At 45.7% G+C, this 16,004-nt stretch overlaps 5 protein-coding genes across 5 annotated transcripts; 3 read left to right on the forward strand and 2 right to left on the reverse strand.

Moving 5' to 3' along the window:
* Positions 1 to 1,718: 1,718 nt before the first annotated feature.
* Positions 1,719 to 3,177, forward strand: LOC128719702 (uncharacterized). The gene is made up of 4 exons (XM_053813330.1): positions 1,719 to 1,918; positions 1,995 to 2,159; positions 2,232 to 2,400; positions 2,473 to 3,177. The coding sequence occupies exons 1-4, from the start codon at positions 1,719 to 1,721 to the stop codon at positions 3,175 to 3,177; spliced, it is 1,239 nt and encodes a 412-aa protein (XP_053669305.1).
* Positions 3,178 to 3,378: 201 nt separating this feature from the next.
* Positions 3,379 to 4,766, reverse strand: LOC128709932 (uncharacterized). The gene is made up of 4 exons (XM_053804967.1): positions 4,420 to 4,766; positions 4,193 to 4,361; positions 3,837 to 4,127; positions 3,379 to 3,777 (listed from the first exon to the last, which is right to left on the reverse strand). Exons 1-4 carry the CDS (start codon positions 4,764 to 4,766, stop codon positions 3,379 to 3,381), a joined length of 1,206 nt encoding a protein of 401 aa, XP_053660942.1.
* Positions 4,767 to 5,447: 681 nt separating this feature from the next.
* Positions 5,448 to 6,812, reverse strand: LOC128709937 (uncharacterized). The gene is made up of 3 exons (XM_053804971.1): positions 6,273 to 6,812; positions 5,693 to 6,209; positions 5,448 to 5,620 (listed from the first exon to the last, which is right to left on the reverse strand). The coding sequence occupies exons 1-3, from the start codon at positions 6,810 to 6,812 to the stop codon at positions 5,448 to 5,450; spliced, it is 1,230 nt and encodes a 409-aa protein (XP_053660946.1).
* A 2,742-nt stretch (positions 6,813 to 9,554) lies between these two features.
* LOC128710007 (uncharacterized) lies at positions 9,555 to 10,973 on the forward strand. The gene is made up of 4 exons (XM_053805047.1): positions 9,555 to 9,922; positions 9,990 to 10,152; positions 10,226 to 10,730; positions 10,801 to 10,973. Exons 1-4 carry the CDS (start codon positions 9,555 to 9,557, stop codon positions 10,971 to 10,973), a joined length of 1,209 nt encoding a protein of 402 aa, XP_053661022.1.
* A 2,897-nt stretch (positions 10,974 to 13,870) lies between these two features.
* Positions 13,871 to 15,268, forward strand: LOC128709943 (uncharacterized). Its single transcript, XM_053804979.1, has 4 exons — positions 13,871 to 14,244; positions 14,304 to 14,466; positions 14,526 to 15,033; positions 15,099 to 15,268. The coding sequence occupies exons 1-4, from the start codon at positions 13,871 to 13,873 to the stop codon at positions 15,266 to 15,268; spliced, it is 1,215 nt and encodes a 404-aa protein (XP_053660954.1).
* Positions 15,269 to 16,004: the final 736 nt, after the last annotated feature.

The raw sequence follows: 16,004 nt of genomic DNA on the forward strand, positions 1-16,004 counted from the left end.
GGCCCCTACATAAAGTTAGGAGCAAGTAATAGAAGTTAGTGTTGCGCTTTTAGAAGAGTCTATTCATATGAATCTGGGGTGCAGAGTCATTTAAATCAGGAATCGATTCTTGAAAAATTCATGAATCAATTTCTTTTAGTGTTGGGGGAAGCTGATTCAGATTCTTGCATGTGTATGAATCTTTGGAGGGATTGAATGAATCTGAATTTTTATTTGATCTCCAAGATTCGTGAATCCTCCAAGATTCATGGCTGGATTCATGGATTCATGGATTTGTGCATCTTCAATGATTCAAAGATTAATGAATTTTCCAAGCTTTATAGAGGGGATGATGATGATTCATGAATTTTCCAAGAGTTATGGGAGGAGCTCATAGGAGGAGGTAGCAAATATTCGATGAGTCAAGAATCTTATAGGATTATGATTCATGGATGATTTAGAGTCAAGGATCTGAATAGGAAAAATAAGAAAAATCTGAATAGGAAAAACAAAATCTTTCTTTCAGTTACCAATATTCTGGAATATTGAAGAGTAGTTACTCTATTAAATTTATTTCTTGTAATTACATATTTCCCGGCCGAGTACACCCGGGAAAAGGTGACCCTTCACTGTTTGGAGAAGGAAATGTCTTCACAAGGAAATTGTGAATTGTATCTTAGATTCAGTTACCCCATTAGTTGTAAACAATACTGCTTGGCCGTCCTTTTTGAATAAAAAATAATTGCATATTTCGAAATGATACTTATACAAAACTACCCTGTACGATTACAATACTTTTCTCTGGCAGAACTGACCACCGTTCGGTCGGACCGTTTTTTTCACAATGTTATCTTGAAGATGCAACTACCCACAGGAGGCCTTTTTCTGGTGTTGGTGTTGGTGTAGGACCGGTTTTTGCTACGCAAACCACGTGCCATTTTCGTCGCAGAGAGAGAGAGAGAGAGTGATGGGCGAACACCCAAACACCATCAACCCTGGAACCCTCGCCTCTATCTCGCACCCCAATATCGTTGTGGCCCACTTCCCAAAACGTGGTCCGCGGTCCGGTTTGATAAGTTCTATAAATACAAACATACCCGGCAATAGTAGACGATCATTGCCACTAGCTTTGCGTAAAATGAGTGCGTATGCGTTTTCATTTGTGCGATTGTATGTCTTTGCTTGATTGTTCGATGGGCAGCATAAGCATGGGAACAAAAACATATGCTCGCGTCGACTCCCCGCTTCATTAAGGGCTGTAGCACCAGGGGGAGGGAGTTTATGCATGTGGTCGTGCCATGGTGTGGATTTTGTTTTTTTGGCCACAAACGATGGAGCGAACCGTGCAGCGGCTAAGGGTGGTCAATTATCTGTGAATGACAGAACAGTTGTCGCAGTCGTAGTTTTGGGGCATTCCCGAACTGCACGGTGTCTATATCATCGACCGAAAGATTATGGTGCGCAAGAGGAACAACGACATATGGGCGAGTCGGTAACGTTGGACGTGGAGTATGTGAATTCTTGCTACGACGAACGTACACTGTACGTATAGCAGCGTATCGTGGCTGCTGTTATCTCCGTGTGTGCCACGGTGCCGTTGTCATCACCTATCGTAATTGGTCTATATTTGACGCAAAGGACTCAGTGAACTATTTAAATTCCTCGCCCAGGGTGCCAGATTGAATCATTCCAGCACAACAGGTGATACCCGGTGACAGTTGCTTTTGCGGTGCGATAAAATGGATCCGGCAACGCTCGAGGAGAAGTATCCCTTCATCACCCGCGAGTACCTGCAGGGCATACTGCGGCGGGAGCAGCGCGAGAGCGCGATCACGGTGGAAAGCTTCAAGGTGGTCGCACCGCTAGCCAAGGGTGAAAACTATTCCAGTGACATCTTGCGGGTGACGGTAAACTATACGACCGGAAGCCACAATCACAGGTGGGCAGCTGGTGGTAAGCCGCAAATAGCGACGCTTCTAACGTTCACAACGCGGTATGTTGCGGTGCATTTGCAGGACCCAGACGTACGTCATCAAGGTGTCGTTTGCGAGGGAGGAGGACGCCGATCTGCTGGATGCGTACGATGTGTTCAAGCGGGAGATTGCCGTGTACGATGTGGTGATGCCGAAGGTCGAGCAGTTGCTAAGCTCGATCGGCTACAACAAACGGTTGGCGCCGACGTAAGTGCATTGGCTGGTGCGTCCCAAAGGGTCACGCGTTCTGTACCGGTTCTACTCCTGCTCTCTCCACAGTGCGCATGCGATCCACGCCACCACGATCAAACATTTCGTGTTTGAGGATCTGTCGCTGCAAGGATACAAACCCGTCGGACGGACGGCTGGGTTGAACTTCCAGCAGCTGCAGCTTGTGTTGACGAAGATCGCCAAATTCCATGCGGCTACCGCAGTTCTATACAGCATCGTAAGTACATCCCCGGTTCATTTACACCGGTTGCTCCCCAACAAAACCGCCGTTTCATCGCTTCATTTGCAGGACGAAGACAGCATGGCAACGCATCACTACCGCAACATCAGCGAGGACGTGCCTCACTTTTACCCATTGTTCCAGAACAGCATGGTTTCGTGCAGTGAGCAAGCATCGCACTGGCCCACGACCAAGGGCAAAATAGCGGACAAGTTGCGCGCACTGGAGAAAACGATCATTGCCAAGGGTTGCCGGGTGTACACCCGGTGTGAAACGGACTTTAACGTGCTGAACCACGGCGATCTGTGGGTGAACAATGTCATGCTGAAAACGGAACCGAACGGGAAACCGACCGACGTGATACTGGTGGACTATGCGACCGGGTTCTTCGGCTCACCGGCCATCGATCTGAGCTATCTGCTGTACACCTCTGCCGCAAACGACGTGACGGTGGATGACTTTGATCTGCTGCTGCAGCACTACCATGCCGAGCTGGTTGACACGTTGACCAAGCTGAAGTACAGCAAAAAAATACCCACCCTGCTGGACATACAGGTTGAGATGCTGCGCAAGGGTCATAACGGGGTGATGTTCTCCACCTTCCTAATACCGCTCCGATTGCTGGAAGACACCTCGAACGCAGATCTGGGCGGTTTGTTGGGCAGAACGGAGGAAGCGATCGCTTTCCGGACGAGGCTCTTTTCACATCCCAAGTATCAGGACCGCATGGAGTATCTGTTGAACTTCTTCGACCGGAAAGGCTATCTCGATTGAGGCCGGTGTCCGTTCCTGGGGTTGCGTCGCGACTGACTTATCTGGCTACGGGTAAATCTCGTCTTTAGAAATGCCCAAACGCTCTGAGTCCAACTCTGGTGCTAAATAAATGAGTACAGCCGAATGAACAATAGAATTTGTGTGTTAGTTTATTCCCATTTTGTAAGGTTTTGCTCAAGATAACCAGCTACTCTCCTACTGCTACTCTAGAAACCCTCTGTACAAAAAGTGTGGCAGAAGCGGCTTAATAATCGCTTGATACTCTTCTCGATTGTACAGCTGACGACGGTAGGCACGGGCCTCTTCCTCGTTGCCGTACACATTGACGGATTGGTTGTAGTCTGCGAACAGAAACGGTATGAAGCAGATCGCAAGCACGACCTCTAGAAATCCCGCACGCTGCAGATCACAGTTAATGTCGAGCAGGGTGGGGACCTTGCCCATATACCCAACAGTGTCTAAAGTGCGCGTAAATTCCTGATGGTACAACTGAACCAATCGATGGCGTTGCGTTTCACGCGTCTCACGGTTGCAGATGAAGTAGAGGAAGTACAGCAGATCCACTGCCGGTGTTGTCCAGCAGCTAAGCTGAAAGTCGTACTGCAAAGAAAGCAACGTAAGTACACGGTGTATTGAGAACTCTTGACGTCGTCGCTTACGAAAACTACATCCTGCACACGTTGTTCGGGATCGAACTGGAACAGCATGTTGTTGTAATGGAAATCTCCATGATTGAGCACGCTGTAACCAAATCCACGGGCCCTGTATATCGCAGCACCTCGCTCAATGAAGGTTGGCTGAAGATTCTTCAATCGCTGCGCGTACTTGGTGTAACCGTCCCATTTCGAAAGTTCCTCAGCAAATAGGGTAAAGTTTTCCAGCATGAAGTTAACGCCTTCCGAGGGTTTCTGCTTGAACAGTCCGTTGTTCAGAGCGTCCAAAGAGTGGGCCTGGTAATTTTGAGAATAACAGTAGATCCGTTTCACTACTTTAAAGAGCTACCCTAAACACATACTGCACTCGTGGTACTTAAGCTGTATGACGTAGCATGGAATTGGGCCAATTTGAGCAGGACTCTCTTTGCATCGTCCACGGCAAGCAGCTTGTCGCTATGCACGAATTCATGGCCCGATAAGTCCTCCAGTATCAGATGCGGTACAGGCTCATTCGCTGAATAAATGAGTCTGAAACGGAGTGATCCACTGTTAACGCTTTGTCAGTACACAACCTGTTTTCACTTACTTTGGACCGAAATGTGACGTCGCACCATGCTCCAGTAGCGCGTTCATCTTCGTCAGATAGTCACGGTACACCTTCAGCTCGGTGTCGTACGTTAGCTCATCGGCAAGAGTGTTCACTTTCGAGGCGATCAGTTTAACGATCAGCTTGATCGTTTCCTGCTTGCCACGGCTACGGTAGCTCACGCTGGCCTGGTAGATCGTACTGGCGTACTGTTGTGCAAGTTTGCCGTGAACTGCCAGATGCACGTCCTCTACCTCGAGCGCTCGATCGGTGGTGTGTTGGGCGAGCGCTTTTTGGAATAATGGACCATTGAGCCAGCTGGTGGGATCCTTGTCGGCGACAGGCATCCTGCTACAGTCCGTACAGTACGCGACAGTTTTGACGAGTCCAATGGAAGGCAACACCGAAAAGTGAAGGGACAGTTTGGTACCGTTTTCAATTTATCGGATGCGGTGCGTTGTATCTTATCTGTGCATATTCCTTCCACCACCGAGTATATAGGGGTCTTTATGTACTATTAAGGTGCAGTAAAACAAAGTCTCCCAGATAACCTTTATTGCACTCAGCTGATACTCTTAGGCTATATTTTTTGTGATTGTTCCGTGAAGCTGTTTGGTGAATAATCTTGATTACGAAATCGAATTGATGAAGAAAAGTTTAATCGAGTAGGCGGGAAATTTGGAATATGACATGGGCTAAACATGTGAAACAAGCATGTGGAACACAGCGGAACAATGGTCAAGTGCACGTGCCGTTGTGCGTCCAAATATATGGTCTGGTATTAAACACGCTACACGCAGACACATCACGTGAAATGGAGTTGTTATGCTACAAAAGGTGCAAGTAATCGCCAGCGTATCGATAACGATTAACATTTGTAACATTGTACGAACCGATTGCTACCAGCACAATGTCTTGGGCTTGTTGGTGCCATTTTATTTATTTCCCTCCCTACAAAAGGTAGATACGGTACAAGTTAAGTGATATTAAGTAATTATTATGTATTCGAGAACATTTGTCAGTCGGATCTATTCCAACAGTCCCTTGTACACGTAGCCGGGTATGAGTGACTTCATAAGCGTTTGATACTCTTCGCTCTCCAGCCCCAAGTTGCCCACCTCGCCCGACGCAAGCTTTTCCGGTGGGATTTGACTGAAGTCAAAAAACCGGAACTGCAGGAAGCAGGTGTAGTGTAGAATGTCTGCAACAGCGAGAATCACATTTGTTAGCACACTGCACACCGCAAACTGTTACCCACGCTGCCTGCACTTACCAAGAAATCCGTTCCGCAGCAGCTCTATCTGAAGATCGAGCATCGTCGGGATGTATCCAAGAAATCCGATCGCTTTCAGTGTGGCACTAAACTCTGCATGGTAGAAGGCAAGCAGATCGTCCTTGTGCGCGGCCTTCACCTTGTAGTGCACGATGTTGTTCAGCAGGTAGTACAGATCGATCGCCGGTGACGACCAGCAGCATGCCTGAAAATCGAGGAACCGCGACTCAACGATGCCGCCGTTCTCGTCGTTAAACTGATGGAGCAGATTTTTCGCGTGGAAATCGCCATGGTTTAGCACATTGTACAGGCGGCCCGACGTTTTGCAGCTGTAGATGCTGTGCAGCCGCTCGGTGTAATCGGCACACGCCCGCTCGAACGGCTCAACAAACTGGTCGCAACCTTGCCAGGTCCGCAGGGCCTCAATGAATGCCTTCAGGTTTTTGCCAAACATCCACTCGAGCATCGGATGCTTCTTCTCGAAGATGTCCGTTTGGAAGCTTTCGAAATCAGTTTTCTGTGGGGTGAAAGGAGGATGTTACACACATGATGCGAGCGGATTTCGGCCAAGGGTACTTACGTTTTTGCTAAGATAGAACGAAGCCGCATGAAACCGTGCGATGGCGGTGGTGATCGGTTTCGCTTCGTCGAAGCTTTCGATCAGATCGTGTCCCTTCCAACCGGCCGGGGCGAGATCTTCCAGTATGATGATGGGCTGCGGAAGCGGACTCACGTGAATGCATTTGGGCAGCAGCACCGGCCGTTCATTTTCGGCCAGCATGCGCTCCATCTTGGGCAAGTATTCGCCGTACATTTTAAGCTCCGTTTTAAACAAGCTCGAGTCCATCGTGTCGGCTATGACTCCCTTCTCGGGTTGTATTTTAACAACCAACTTTTTGCTACCGTTCTCGCCATCCAGCTTCGTTCCCCGGCACTGGACGGTCAAGCGGAACAGCTGGCTAGCCAAATATTCACCGGGTTTGCCGACCGGTGTGCTCTCCATGCTGACAACGTGCAAATCTTTATCCCCTTCCGATTTGCGCAGAATCGCTTCCACGAACGCACTGTTGAGCCATTCCGGTGGTGAGACCGGCTTAATTTCCGTGGCAACTTCACTCATGCTTCAATTCGGTTTGCTCCGGGGCAGCAAGTAAAAAATCGCTTTAAAGAAACTGCTGCGTAATGCAGAACGCTGTGATTGAACCGTGCGCGGTAACACCCTAGACTGAAGGTGACTCCCAAAAACCGGTTACCTTTTATACGTCGGTGTGCAATCGATGATGACGATGGTGTGTACACGAATGACGCTACACCCGAAACTCTTGCCTGGGTCGGGTCTTATCTGCTCGGCACTGTCGATCCCTCCGATTTCCTCGGTCGTATCTGTAAGGGTGTTAACCAGCAGTGGGATAGCCTTCCGGAAATGGTGATTAGTGTGAACAGAGTCATCGTGGTGGTAAAAAAAAAAAACAACCGAAGGCTCGTTTCGTTACCATTTTTGGCACAAACATTAACACGTTCCGTTCCATAGAATGGGGGTTTTCGTCTGTTGTATGATGATTCATTGTTATGTTGTGTTGCCGGCTTTCGCACATGTTCTGATGAAGAAACCGTACTCTGATGAACGTTCTCATGCCTAATATTAGTATCTTTTTAATAAATAAATACGGCTTCGGGTTAAACAAAACCCCGCCGTATGTAATGGAATGATCGATTGCTATCTGTTGTAGTACCTCGAAGTGTAATGAAAATGGTTTCACACGTTACAACAATACCTGACCGATGCCCATTTACGAGCATCTTATCATCAATTCTATCGTGATACTGTGCCCAACATCCGACACTTCGGGTATTTCGTGATACTCCCAATACGAAACGACTAGTAACGGCGCAGCAGTGTTCGAGCGCTAAAGTGATTGAATCGGCTGCAAACGTTTCGCCTCCACGCAATGCAGTGCCCAACGGATGAAAACGAAGCGCCTGCGTGGTTGAACGATGAGTTCTTCTTGCAGGTCATACGGGAGTTTACACACGACTCCGGTGCCCGGTTGTGTCACGGGTGTAAGTTACGGTCCGGCACCAAACCCGGTGAACATTTCGCCAGCGTTATATACCGGACGACGATACACTACCGGTGCCATCAAGGCAGGGAAGCGTCACTGGACGTGATCATGAAGATCAAACCGTACCAAGCAGGGCTTAAAAAGGAAATACTCGATGCTGGTGATCTATTTGCAAGAGAAACACGCATCTATAGTAAAGTGTTACCGGAAATGAAGCGAAGGCTGGAGGAAATTGGTGAAACCCTTAACTACCCGCGGTGAGTGTCGACAGCGTGTTCCAATAATTGCAATATCTCTTCACAAACAAACGTTTACTTTGCATCCGGTGTTAGGTTTGTTTTTGCAGCTGACCGGCCGTACACCATCCTGATACTGGAAGACGTTAGTGGAAAAGATTGGAAAACTGGAGAATATATCACGTCGTTTGAGGAGATCATACCGACCATCAAATCTATTGCCAAATTCCATGCCGCATCCGTCGTGATGGAGCAGGATGCAAGTGTGGTTAGAACCGCGTAGATGAGCGATAAACACTAACGCATGCGTGTCTCCACTTACAGGACACTTCCTTCAGCGCTCAGCATCGCTGTAATGTGACGGAGTTATTTAAAGCACTGGAAGGAATGCTGACGAAAAGTTTTACCGATTTGCTAGCCTTTATGCGATCTACGGAGGGGTTTGAACATTTGATTCAACCCGTAGAAAGGCTGCAAGCAACATTGCTCAGCGATCTCGTCGATAGTTATGCGCCTTCGGCGAGCTGTCTTAACGTGCTGATACACGGGGATTTTCATTCGCGAAATCTACTGCACCAGTATACAGCGGACGGGCGGGTGTCGGACACCATGCTGATCGACTATCAAAGCTCCAGCTGGACAACACCGGCGGTCGATCTGTACTATCTGCTCGACACGATCGTTGACCAGACGGTAAAGGAACGGCATCGCGAAGCAATGATCTCCCTGTACCATGAGGAGTTCCGGCGCCTTTTGTCTCAGCTCGGTTGGCTTGGGCGTGTTACCTCACTGCAGGAGCTACATATGGAGTTGCTGCGCAAAGGTGCGATCGAGCTGTTCCACTACGTTGGTCTGTATGCGTATCGGTTCGTCGATCGGTCGAAGCTCGATTTCGATGCGCTCCTTTCGGGCAAGGCGACCAATCCTGCGGCCAGCAGTCCGGTCTATCGGCGTGTAATGCGCGATGTACTGACAAGGTTCCTTCATCAAGGTGTGATGAAGTCGTAGTGTTTCGACAGGTGGCTAATCACGTGAGCTGAACTCGATAGGGAAGTGTGCGTGTCTATGTGGAGGATGGAAAACAAACAGAACAAATTACATAATGTTATCTTATCGCACATTTGCTTGTGGTTGAACTTGACACATTGCCAATGTAACGCATCGTATTGGTGTACGCGCGATAAGAACGAGAAGGGTATTTGTGAAATACATTCTATATTTTCTTGGGGGCTTTTTTGTTGTTAGTATTTGTGAAATAAATTAAATAACATTTCGCGGATGCATGCGTCTTCTACTTTGCCTTATATATAAAAATAACTGCCAGTCTATGGTTAAATATGATACAACAAGCAATAAGTTGCGTTATCAATCTCACGCTCATTGTGGCATTTGACAAAAGCTTCTTCTTGTACTACCACACGCATGGCGAATCTTTCCAACAGCTATTGACATTCTACAACTGCTATCGAAGGCCCCAGCACGGCTAAGTTCAGCATTCTTGTCTCGTGTGCGTTTGGTGAAACAGTTCTTCGCTTTATAACAGACCGTGCAGCGTGCTCAGCGATGGAGTTTAATCACGATGAACTTTCGTCGCCTGCCTGGCTAAGTGATCGCTTTTTCCAGCAGGTTTTGTGCGAATATGAGCGTGATCTGACCGTACATCTAGTAGGACCGTGTGAGTTACGGCCCGGCACCAAAGCTGGAGATCATTTTGCTAGCGTAATGTACCGAACGACGGTACGATACCGGATCGGAAGCGTAGAGAAATCGATCAATCTCATCATGAAGATAAAACCGGTATCGGAGGGTTTGAAGAAAGATCTGCTGGAGGGTGATGATTTTTTTGGCAAGGAAATACGAATGTACACCCGAGTGCTACCCGAGATCGGGCGACTGATGGAAAGTATCGGAGAGGAGTATATATATCCAAAGTACTGTGTCCAAGTAGCGATTTTCGGAGCGGTTTGCCGGAGAAATAATGCTTTCCGTGTGATGCAGGTTGATCTTTGCATCCCAGCAACCCCACACGATAATCATCCTGGAGGATGTGAGTCCGCAAGGTTGGACCATGAGAGGGTTGCTGAAGAGCTTCGAGGAAATGTATCCGACCATCGACGCGATTGCGAAGTTTCATGCCGCATCTGTAGTGATACAAGCGAATGTAAACACAGCTGGCGTCGATAATCGATTCAAGGTGATGAATGAACTAACGAATGAAACTGTTTCTCATTTAGGATCCTGATTTTACGTCCCAGTATCGTTGCACCATTACCGACACCCTGCGATCGATGCGAAGCATGACGGATGCATGTTTCGGTTCGTTTGTGCACTTTCTGCGAGACACCCTGCAGACTCCCGAGCTGGTTGAGCCGGTGGTAAAGTTTCACCAGAGAATCGATGACAGCTTCCGCACGGCGTACGCCACTAGTGAAACGTGTGCCAATGTGTTGATACATGGTGATTTTCATTTTAAAAACTTACTCCACCTACATTCGGAGGACAAAATCACCGAGACAATGTTTGTCGACTATCAGATGTGCAGCTGGAGCTCGCAGGTGGTTGATCTGTTCTACCTCACCTACATGATACCGGAACAGTCGGTAAAAACTTGTCACCGGGATGCAATAATCCATCGATATTATCACAAGTTTAGCAGTATTCTTCGGCGGTTGAACTACGCTGGACGGATTCCTTCCTTAACTGACTTACATGCGGAAATGTTGCGTAAAGGGGAACTTGGTAAGTCGGACAAAAAATAAGAAGGGTTCTGAAGAGCTTGATATATTCATTTATGTTCAATATTTTATAGAACTGTTCCACTACATCGTGTTTTCTGCGTTTCGCTATACTGATCTGTCTAAGGTGGATTCAGAGGCGTTCTTTTTGGGACGTATAGACAACCCCGCACTGCAGCTGGAAGAGTTTAAAGCTACGATGAGAACGGAATTACCAAAATTTTTGTACCAAGGAATAATCGATTAGGGTGTTCGATTCGAACGCGGACTCTAAGCTGGAATGACTGGCTATGAATGGCCCAGCCAAACAGAACGTCCCTCTTGTTAGTACGAATGAAAAAATGATGTTTGTTTATGTTTCTTTTCAATAAATTCAGACTTGTCTTCCAATTATTAATCTCATCGTACTGATTTATACAATTTCATTCAATTTATAGAAACAAATCAAGAATCCTGAGAACACAATATTAAAACTGACCCAGTTTTGCTTTCGTCTAGCCCATAGTGTCCATAGCGAATTAACAACGAGCGAGAAAAAGGAAAGAGCGGAATGGATTTTTGAAGCAAACGAGGCAAAAAATAAAACCAATTGATTGAATTCTTTCGTTCTAAAGCAATATTTACTTAACGGAACGAATTAAAGCCCTTGCACATACCGTTTACTGTACTGGAGTGTGGAGTGTGAATCGTACCTTCTTAGTCAGATAGTGCGCACAGTAACGGCAGTAACGTGGTTTTGCTTGGTTTATTTGCAATTATTGTTTAAGGTCCGTTTTAAACGGAAGATTATAAAAATAAACATTTCTATAAACGGATATATTTATCGCAGATAGCATTCTTTTGCTGCCAGTGCACAAAACAGGCTTGCTGTTTAAGGTTGAAAACCTGCGTGGCGCGCAATAGTATCATTCAAACAGTTTGTATAAGACCTGCTTAGCTACGTCGTTACCGAGAACTATGGTGAACTCCGAGATAACTTATAATCTTGACGAACTTGTAGCCCCAGACTGGTTGAACGATGAGTTCTTCCGTGATGTGATGCGTGAATCGAATAATGATCCAACGATCGAGCTTTCTACTGCGTGTGTGTTACGTCCAGGTACGAACAAGGGTGACCATTTCGGTAGTGTTATGTTCCGGACAACTGTTAAGTATCGATCGACGCGTTCCCGTGAAGAGAAATCGATCAATGTCATCATGAAAACTAAACCGGAAGCAGACGGCCTAAAGAAGGAGCTTCTAGAAGACGATGCACTATTTGCCATCGAAATCGACATGTACAGCAAGACGCTACCGGAGATGGCGCGAATGTTGAAGGAAATCGGAGAGGAGTATAAGTATCCTCGGTATGTAGGAATTCGGTGGGATGTGTCGAAGGTGCTGTGAATATAGTACTGTTCCCTTGCAGATACATTTACGGAACGATGAAACCTCAAGTAATTCTCATATTGGAGGACATCAGTGATCAAGGATGGGTGATGGGAGATTTGATCAGTACTCTGGATGAAATGAAGCCGATAGTGAAAGATATAGCAATGTTCCATGCCGCGTCCGTCATGATAGAATGCTCAGTAAGTGTAGTAAGTGATTATTCTCTACTCAATGTTATTTACGTATAGTCGTCATGTTGGCAGGATTCGACATTTCCGTCCAAGTATCGGCACACAATGGCGAACAAATTCATAGGTCTCGAGGGCATGATCAAGAAGGGCTTCGGAGACTTGATGCAGCTAACATCGTCGTACCCGGAGTTCGCTCATTTTGCCAACCCCTTAGTGAAGTTTCAAGAAAATTTAAATAACCTCTTCGACTGGATGTTTGTACCATCCAAAACGTACCAAAACGTGCTGATACATGGTGATTGTCACTTTAAGAATTTGCTCCACAAAGTCGATTCTGCTGGCCGAATTACGGATACGATATTGCTTGATTATCAGATCTCCTGTTGGACATCGCCGGCTATAGATTTGTACTACCTGCTGGATTTGATTCCAACACAGCAGGTTAAGGACAAACATCGATCTGAGCTAATTTATATGTACCACCAACAGTACAGTGATGTTTTAAGGCGGTTAGCTTTCAAAGGAAAGATACCATCCTTGTTAGATCTACAGCTAGAGCTCCTCCGATATGCTGGGCTGGGTGAGTAGTATCACTTTATCGACGCAGCCATAATGAATTATTGTTTTATTTTCAGAACTGTTTCATTACGCCGCTTTCGTCGCATTTCGATACATGGATCCAAATCTGATCGACATCGAGGCATTGTTCAAGGGAGAAATCGAGAACTCTATCACGGATAATCCAGAGTACAGGAAGCTGATGCACACGGAGTTGTCGCGATTCCTTTACCAAGGAACTTTGTCGAATGATTAGTTATGCTTTATTTTTCGCCAATGAACTGAAAACATATCTTTCTATTTACTGCTTGCTTAATATTCGTTTGGGGCTAGAATTATTTGTTAATAAATGAAGAGTGTGTAAATGTACAATGTGGCCTACTATGCCTTGGGAAATCATGAATGTTCTATATCACCCTAAAACGCACGCACAACTGATTATTTGGCTTAGGGTAATTAGAGTGACAATGGGTCTACATTAATCGTGAAGCGGTTATGCGGAAAGCTTGTAGAAGTTAGAGAAGAGATTAAATTTCTGTATGCCTGAAATATCTCGATTAGATAGGATTTGTTGAGGAATTTGTTGTGAATTTATTTTCACGAAAAAGATGACCCTCCATGAAACATTTTTGCGTCAAAGTGGGAAGGCAAATCAGTAAAAAAACGGTTCCACCATCACGTCTGGTGTTAGTCCTATCGCTAGAGAGATAGCGTGACATGGTAGCGACGATCATATTCCAATTGAGTTTCATTAATAATTGTTTCTGCTTTACACTCGCGCGCGATGTACGTCGGTGGGGAGCCATTCGAGTGGTTTGGCAAACTTATCGTCTACTTTGGCATACGTACACGCACACAAATTCAAAATGCAAAAGATAAAAGAGCGATGATGTAGCTTTTCTATTTAAAGATGAGAGATTTCTTACAGCAAGTCAGTTCCGTGCAAGCTGTTCTAGTGGACATACCTTGAACTGCTGTTTACTTGCGGTAATCTACGCCTTACCCAGAAATATATTGCTCCAGGATGACGTACAATCAAGACGAGCTTGTAGCCCCAGACTGGTTGAACGATGAGTTCTTTCGTGATGTGATGCGTGAATCGAATAATGATCCAACGATCGAGCTTACCAGTGCATGTGTGTTACGTCCAGGTACGAACAAGGGTGACCATTATGCTAGCGTTATGTTCCGAACGACCGTCAATTATCGATCGACGCGTTCCCGTGAAGAGAAATCGGTCAATATCATTATGAAAACGAAACCTGAGGCAGAGGGCATGAAAAAGGAGTTGCTTGATGATGATGGACTGTTTGCGATCGAAATCGACATGTACAGCAAGACGTTACCGGAGATGGCGCGAATGTTGAAGGAAATCGGAGAGGAGTATAAGTATCCTCGGTATGTAGGAATTCGGTGGGATGTGTCGAATGTGCTGTGAATGTTCTGTTCCATTGCAGATACATTTATGGATCACTGAAGCCTCGGCCCATACTTATTCTCGTAGACATCAGTGATCAGGGATGGGTTATGAGAGATTTTATCAGCACATTGGACGATATGAGACCGACAGTGAAAGATATAGCAATGTTCCATGCTGCATCCGTGATGATAGAAAGCTCGGTAAGGGCAAACAGAGGTTTCCAAACATATAGATTTGTTTTACAACGATCTATTTCTAGGATCCCACGTTCGCAGAAAGATACTCCTACTCTATAGCTGAAAAGCTGATGGGTTTCGAGGGCATGATCAAGAAGGGCTTTGGAGACTTGATGCAGCTAACAGCGTTATATCCGGAGTTTGCTCACTTTGCCAAACCCTTGGAGAAGTTTCAAGAAAATATTCGGGAATTTTACATTTCAGTGTACGCTCGATCCAAAACGCACCAAAACGTGTTGATACATGGCGACTTCCATAGCAAAAATATGCTTCACCAAGTTGATAAGGAAGGGCGACACACGGACACGATATTGCTCGATTATCAGATATGCAGCTGGACTTCACCTGCCATAGATTTGTACTATCTGCTGGATATGATACCCACACAAGAGGTTAAGGATGAACATCGATCTGAGTTGATTTATATGTACTACCAGCAGTACAGTGATTTATTGAAGCGTTTGGGTTTTCTGGGAAAGATACCAACCATGCTGGAACTACAAATGGAACTTCTGCGTTATGCTGGACTTGGTAAGTTGTTACCCCTACAGGTATTTTGATTTTCATAAAAATGATGTATTTTTTATTTACTATAGAACTACTGCACTACGTCATCTTCAGCTCATTCCGGTACATGGACCAAAGTGATATCGATATCGAGGCGTTGCTGAAAGGTGAAGTCGGTAATCCTGTGTTGCACAACCCGGAGTTCAAGAAGCTAATGCATAGAGAGCTAACACGATTCCTTCACCAAGGAAGTTTTTAGAAGGACTAGGCTATGTGCGGTATTTTCACCGATGACCAGGAAGTGTCCAAGTGACCTCTTACTTTACTGCATTTATCGTCTTACTATTCCATCTTCAAAAAATATGAATAAACAATCATTGATTGAAAATTCAAACCATATCGTTTATTATGCTGATTGTAAAATAATTCATGGCGACATATTACTGTTAGTACAAGAAGGGCCCAATTTTCCCACAATGTCGAAAATTTTTCCTTCGCTCTTTCTACCTAAACCGACTCCGCCTTTCATGTGCGCTGAACAGCTGAACAGCGCGGACAACAAACAGCTAAAAACATAAGCGCGTAATAAGTTGTTTGGTGAAATTCTAATCACATGACAAGTCTAATTCATGGTAGAACTGTTAACTAGTCGTACAGATAACCGAGCAGTTCAATGTTCCATTCCACGCATACAGGTTCAAATATCATCCTGGCAATCTTTCGCTTGAAAGTGGCAATTCGTATTTCCCTAAAATGGGCAGGAACATTGCTGGTAAATATGTTTCCCCCATTTGATACATACACCATTACCGGACAGATAACGTGTCTCGGTAGCGACGATCATGTTCGAATGGAGTTTTATTAATAATTGTTTGTGCTTTACGCTTACACTTGGACAACACCGTGTCGTCGAGGAGGCATTCGAATCGTTTTGCAAACTTATCTACAGCTTAGTTTACCCACACATACACGCATACCCAAACACAAAACAAAAC

Source organism: Anopheles marshallii, chromosome 2, assembly GCF_943734725.1.
Source record: "Anopheles marshallii chromosome 2, idAnoMarsDA_429_01, whole genome shotgun sequence".
NCBI lineage: Eukaryota > Metazoa > Arthropoda > Insecta > Diptera > Culicidae > Anopheles > Anopheles marshallii.

What these genes read in the sequence shown, in the direction of transcription:
- LOC128709932 (XM_053804967.1), bottom strand. Translation starts at nt 4,766, where the DNA reads ATGCCTGTCGCCGACAAGGATCCCACCAGCTGGCTCAATGGTCCATTA. An exon ending in ACGTCACATTTCGGTCCAAA is followed by an intron (nt 4,362 to 4,419) that starts GTAAGTGAAAAC and finishes ACTCCGTTTCAG; the next exon opens with ACTCATTTATTCAGCGAATG. An exon ending in GTGTGCAGGATGTAGTTTTC is followed by an intron (nt 3,778 to 3,836) that starts GTAAGCGACGAC and finishes CTTTCTTTGCAG; the next exon opens with TACGACTTTCAGCTTAGCTG.
- LOC128709937 (XM_053804971.1), bottom strand. Translation starts at nt 6,812, where the DNA reads ATGAGTGAAGTTGCCACGGAAATTAAGCCGGTCTCACCACCGGAATGG. An exon ending in CGTTCTATCTTAGCAAAAAC is followed by an intron (nt 6,210 to 6,272) that starts GTAAGTACCCTT and finishes TTCACCCCACAG; the next exon opens with AAAACTGATTTCGAAAGCTT. An exon ending in GCTGCGGAACGGATTTCTTG is followed by an intron (nt 5,621 to 5,692) that starts GTAAGTGCAGGC and finishes TCGCTGTTGCAG; the next exon opens with ACATTCTACACTACACCTGC.
- LOC128710007 (XM_053805047.1), top strand. Translation starts at nt 9,555, where the DNA reads ATGGAGTTTAATCACGATGAACTTTCGTCGCCTGCCTGGCTAAGTGAT. An exon ending in CTGTAGTGATACAAGCGAAT is followed by an intron (nt 10,153 to 10,225) that starts GTAAACACAGCT and finishes TTTCTCATTTAG; the next exon opens with GATCCTGATTTTACGTCCCA. An exon ending in GTTGCGTAAAGGGGAACTTG is followed by an intron (nt 10,731 to 10,800) that starts GTAAGTCGGACA and finishes AATATTTTATAG; the next exon opens with AACTGTTCCACTACATCGTG.
- LOC128709943 (XM_053804979.1), top strand. Translation starts at nt 13,871, where the DNA reads ATGACGTACAATCAAGACGAGCTTGTAGCCCCAGACTGGTTGAACGAT. An exon ending in GAGGAGTATAAGTATCCTCG is followed by an intron (nt 14,245 to 14,303) that starts GTATGTAGGAAT and finishes GTTCCATTGCAG; the next exon opens with ATACATTTATGGATCACTGA. An exon ending in TCTGCGTTATGCTGGACTTG is followed by an intron (nt 15,034 to 15,098) that starts GTAAGTTGTTAC and finishes TATTTACTATAG; the next exon opens with AACTACTGCACTACGTCATC.
- LOC128719702 (XM_053813330.1), top strand. Translation starts at nt 1,719, where the DNA reads ATGGATCCGGCAACGCTCGAGGAGAAGTATCCCTTCATCACCCGCGAG. An exon ending in ACCGGAAGCCACAATCACAG is followed by an intron (nt 1,919 to 1,994) that starts GTGGGCAGCTGG and finishes GTGCATTTGCAG; the next exon opens with GACCCAGACGTACGTCATCA. An exon ending in CCGCAGTTCTATACAGCATC is followed by an intron (nt 2,401 to 2,472) that starts GTAAGTACATCC and finishes CTTCATTTGCAG; the next exon opens with GACGAAGACAGCATGGCAAC.